Here is a 4,803-nt window from a genome sequence, read left to right on the forward strand (position 1 = left end):
GTGCAAGTTCCTTGTCTTGTTGTGGTTCAGCACTTTGAATAGAACTTGCCTCAAAGTCTGTAATAGACCATTTTAGACGTGCTTATCTTCAGAAATGAAGTGCGTTCCGCTCGGTCGTCAGTGTCTTCTGTTAACCTAATTTCTTTGAACAAAAATGGCCCCAGAGGGACCATGAGTAATTCTCATTTTCATTTTTTTTTTTTAATTTTTAAGTTTACTTATTTATTTCGGGAGAGAGAGGGAGTGTGAGCGGGCTAGGGACAGAGAGAGAAGGGAGAGAGAATCTGCACCGACAGTGCACAGCCTGATACAGGGCTTGAACTCACAACCGTGAGATCATGACCTGAGCCGAGGTCAACAGTCGGATGCTTAACCGACTGAGCCACCCAGGTGCCCCTTATTTTTATTTCTGCCTCTCCTTCACAGAAAGCCACGGACTGCTCCCTCTGTGTTTCTCGATTCTTGAAAAAGCACTTGAAAATAACCCCATCTTCCCTCTCCAGAAGCCCATCTCTCCCTCTCTTCGAAGTGTGGTGCTGATTTGATAACTCATGCTCTGTCAGGCATCTTACCAGACAATGTATGTATGTAATTTTCATTTAGACCAGGGGACCCGGCAAAAGCCTGATAACCCGACCTTTCTTTCTACCAGAGTTCTGAGAAGTCTCTTACATAGGAAGCCTGACTCTCTTAAACCTTCCTTCTCCTTTCCCCAAGAGGGTTTGGACATGGTCACAGAATGTGTAGGGCAGCCACGGGGCCCCTTCTATACCCAGACTCCTGCTTGACAGCAAACGTTTGGTCCACGATCCCACAGCAGCTCTTCTCAGCCTGAGCTCACTTGCTGCCGCCCAGAGGTCCAGCTGAAGACTCGCTGTGCCGGCTGCCCACAATTGTCCAGCCTTGGAAAAGCTCGCTTGTTTATTGATAACTTCGGTTCAGAATTTCTTCAGCACTCCTTATATGCTGGGTTCTGCTCTACTCACTGCATTTCCTTAAATTCTTGTAATTCTCTCCATTTGACGGCCAGTGTGGCTTTTTTAACAGTTCTAGAGAGAGAAGCCTGTCTAAAATCACGCCGTTAGTGGTAGAACTGAGGCACTCTAACTCAGCACGGATTCTCCCAGGGCCGGCCCCCCATCTCCAAGGATGCTTTGGTCCCACCATGTGCTTTCTCTGCCTCTCTTACAAGTCCTGGGCCAGGCTTCCCCCAGCCACCCAACCCACTTCCCTTTTCCAGTTCTTCAGGAAAATGAGGAACTAGAAATGGTTACAAACGCTCATTCCTTGGCTGCCTGAAAGGTACATGCCCTTTTTGTGTAGGTGACAAACCAGAAACACACAGGATCAAAGCGGTCAGTTACGCAAGGACACATTTACCAGCCACTGAAGATGCTTCCTGGTCAGAAAATGAAACTGACTTGTTAGTAACTTGAGCTCGCCTTTTGGGAAAAAGACTGGTAGGATGTGTAATAGATGGAAGCAATTTGCAACATTCTTTGCCAACTGAAAATTGCGCCAATGGCTTTGACGGGCACAAAAATGTCTGTGTTTGTTTTTAAGGGTGAGCAGTCCACATAAGGCTGTCCTCACCAGACACTTTTTATTTAAATCTTTTTTTAATGTTTTGATTTATTTTTGAGAGAGAGAGAGAGAGAGACAGCATGAGCAGGGTCAGAGAGAGAGGGAGATCTAGAATCCGAAGACAGGCTTCCAGGCCCTGAGCTGTCAGCACAGAGCCCGATGTCGGGCTCGAACCCACGGACCATGAGATCGTGACCTGACCCGAAGTCGGACGCTTAACCGACTGAGCCACCCAGGCACCCCTCCACCAGACTCTTTTTAAAAAATGCATTTACTGGGGTGCCTGGGTGGCTCAGTCGGTTGAGCGTCCGACTTCGGCTCAGGTCACGATCTCGTGGTCCGTGAGTTTGAGCCCTGTATCCAGCTCTGTACTGACAGCTCAGAGCCTGGAGCCTGCTTCGGATTCTGTGTCTCCCTCTCTCTCTCTCTGTCCCTCCCTCGTTCACGCTCTGTCTCTCAAATAAATAAATAAATAAATAATTCACTTCACTGCTTTCTGTTCATACAGAATTATTCCCTAGTGGATGTTCAGCCTTCAAGAAAATAACTCCCAATATAGATGAAGAAGGAGCAATGAAAGAAGATGCTGGAATGATGGATGTCCATTACAGTGAGGTATGATTCCAGGGCCTGCAATGCCAGTTATATAAATTTAACTTCTTAAAATTTATATTAAAAAATTATGACCGCTAACTTAATTTGGAAGGTAACCAAGGGCTGATGAACTGTAAGCATTAAAACTGCCCAGGGCAGTGATGTCCCTATTTGGAATGTGGAGCCTGGCTTCTGGAATGGCTCCTGTTGTCTGGCTTGCGAGAGGCAATATTTATCATCTTCGAATTACCGTCCCAGTAACCAGATCAGGGTCCCCTTCCTNTTTCTAAAATGGAAAATTCCTGCCATAAACTTCTTATGGACAGCAAACAGCTTCTCTCATCAGTCAATAAATATTTATTGACTCAGGAGCAAGGCTCCAGACGTGGTGATGTAGGAGCTATAAAATAGATATGGCAAATCCCTGACCTGACCTCCCGTATCTGCCTGAACAGTTAATACATCTACATGGAAATGAGGGAAAAAACAAGCCAAAATAAGACCATGCCCTTTGAACAGTGGCCTCGGTGTGCTTCACATAAAGTCAGAGGTGGGAGAGATGCCTTTGAGCTGAGGTAGAACAGAGGAGGTATGATCAGAGAGGGGCCGAGAAAGAGGCCACTCGGCAGGCAGTCTGCCAGGTGAGTAGAGGAACAGGGACAAAAGTTCCAAGGTGGGAAGGGCGCCTGGGTGACTCAGTCGGTTAAGCGTCTGACTTCAGCTCAGGTCGTGATCTCGTGGTTCCTGAGTTCGAGCCCCGCGTCAGGCGCTGTGCTGACAGCTCAGAGCCGGGAGCCTGCTTCGGATTCTGTGTCTCCCTCCCTCTATCTCTCTCTCTGCCCCTCCCCTGCTCGCACTCCGTGTCTCTTTCTCTTTCAAAAATAAATAAACGTTAAAAAAAATTTTTTTTTTAAGTGAAGAGGTGGGAACNTGGCTGATCAACCAGCGGGTTCGCATAGAGAAGAGTAGTGGTTGAGGTTAGATTTTGAGACACTTGGCACGTTTCGGCTTTGTTCAGCAGACTGTTGAATTGCTCTCAAAGGATTTTGAGCAGAAGAATGGCAAGATGAAAGCAAGGAAGAGGTCACTTGGCAGAAAGGTGGCAGATGGCATTGAGGGCGGAGGCTAGAGCACTGCCCAAAAGTCCAGCCGTGTGGCAGTCGGGGCCGAAGCCCACATGGTGGCAGGCTGACCACCACGCAGAAAAGAGAAAGGCCCACTGGCTTTGGGACGAGAAGAGTCCCAGGCAGCTCTGAGCTTTCGGGTTTGGACATTCCAGGAAGGCAGCAGGTGGATGATTTTCCGGGGAAGATGATGAATTCCGTCTTTGATGTGTGTCGAACCTTAAGTAGGAGCTTGTCGAGATGGAAATGGCCGTCAGGCCGTTAGGCGTTTGGGACCAAGTCGGGGGCGAGCAGTCAGGAGGGGAAATACACATCTGGAAGTCATCTGTGGGAGAACTGAAGCAGAGGGAGGAGGGGAGATCTAGTACAGCCGGTGAAGGCCACATAACCGAAGACTTGAACTGTAGAGACGTTTGCAAAGAACGGGAAGACGATCAAAAGGAAGAACAAAAACAGAAATGTAAGGGGTTATATTCCTACAGAAGAACATTCTTTTTTCCGTTTATTTTGAGAGAGACAGAGACAACGTGAGTAGGGGAGGGGGGCAGGGAGCGAGGGGAACACAGAATCCCAAGTGGCTTCACACTGCCAGCACAGAGCCCCGATGCGAGGTTTGAACTCCCAAACCATGAGATCATGACCTGAGCCATAACCAAGAGTGGGATGCTTAACCGACTGAGTCACCCAGGCGCCCCCAGAAATAGATTTCTTAAAGTTGTATTAAGAAGAAAGGGATCAGGGAAAGTGACAGAGACTGACTTTATTACATGCTCTGAATTTTTTTTTTTAAATTCAAGGTAAACNATACGGATCTCCCGCCTTGTCAGTAACATAGCGACAGTACCATCCCGGTCACTTCAAAAACAAAACAAAAAACTGTGAAAGCTCTTCATAGCTCATTAAACTGCTACATTAACATCAGGCTCGATTGCTGACCTACTTGACAGTGACATTACCTCTTATCCCAGAACCTGGAAGAATAAATATTTAAAGCATAGTTGCTAAGTTAATTATAACCGATAATCAAGAAACTTGAATTTTAATTCCAGCTCCGTTCTTGACTGTGAAGCCTTGGGTAAGTGAGTGCACTTTTTTTTGGTCTCAGTTAGACTTCGGTGATTTTCCAGAGCCCTCTAGTTTTTATGGGGTGACAGTGGAAGGATTCAGGGCAGTTCTTGGGAGATAAATGGTTCAGCACAACTGAAGTTACATTCTTGTCTTCCAAACAACAGCTTCAACTTATTCATAGGAATAGCCTTGGGGCTGAGGCGCCTGCGTGGCTCAGTTGGTTGGGTGTCCGACTTCGGTTCAGGTCGTGATCTCAGAGTCTGTGAGTTCAAGCCGCACATCAGGCTCTGTGCTGCCAGCTCGGAGCCTGGAGCCTCCTTCGGGTTCTGTGTCTCCCTCTCTCTGCCCCTCCCCTGCTCACGCTCCGGCTCCGTCTCTCAAAAATAAATAAACATAAAAAAAGAAAGAAAGAAGGAAATAGCCTTGAGCCGGA

At 47.4% G+C, this 4,803-nt stretch overlaps 1 protein-coding gene across 1 annotated transcript in view; it reads left to right on the forward strand.

Moving 5' to 3' along the window:
* DOCK11 (dedicator of cytokinesis 11) overlaps positions 1-4,803 on the forward strand; it is a 147,138-nt gene that overhangs the window by 114,313 nt on the left and 28,022 nt on the right. The window contains exon 44 of the mRNA XM_077771917.1: positions 2,093-2,199. Within this exon, the coding sequence (XP_077628043.1) occupies positions 2,093-2,199 (107 nt within the window). The remainder of the gene's footprint in view (positions 1-2,092; positions 2,200-4,803) is intronic.

This window comes from Crocuta crocuta, unplaced genomic scaffold (genome assembly GCF_008692635.1).
Source record: "Crocuta crocuta isolate KB4526 unplaced genomic scaffold, BGI_CrCroc_1.0 scaffold1269, whole genome shotgun sequence".
NCBI classification, from domain to species: Eukaryota; Metazoa; Chordata; class Mammalia; order Carnivora; family Hyaenidae; genus Crocuta; species Crocuta crocuta.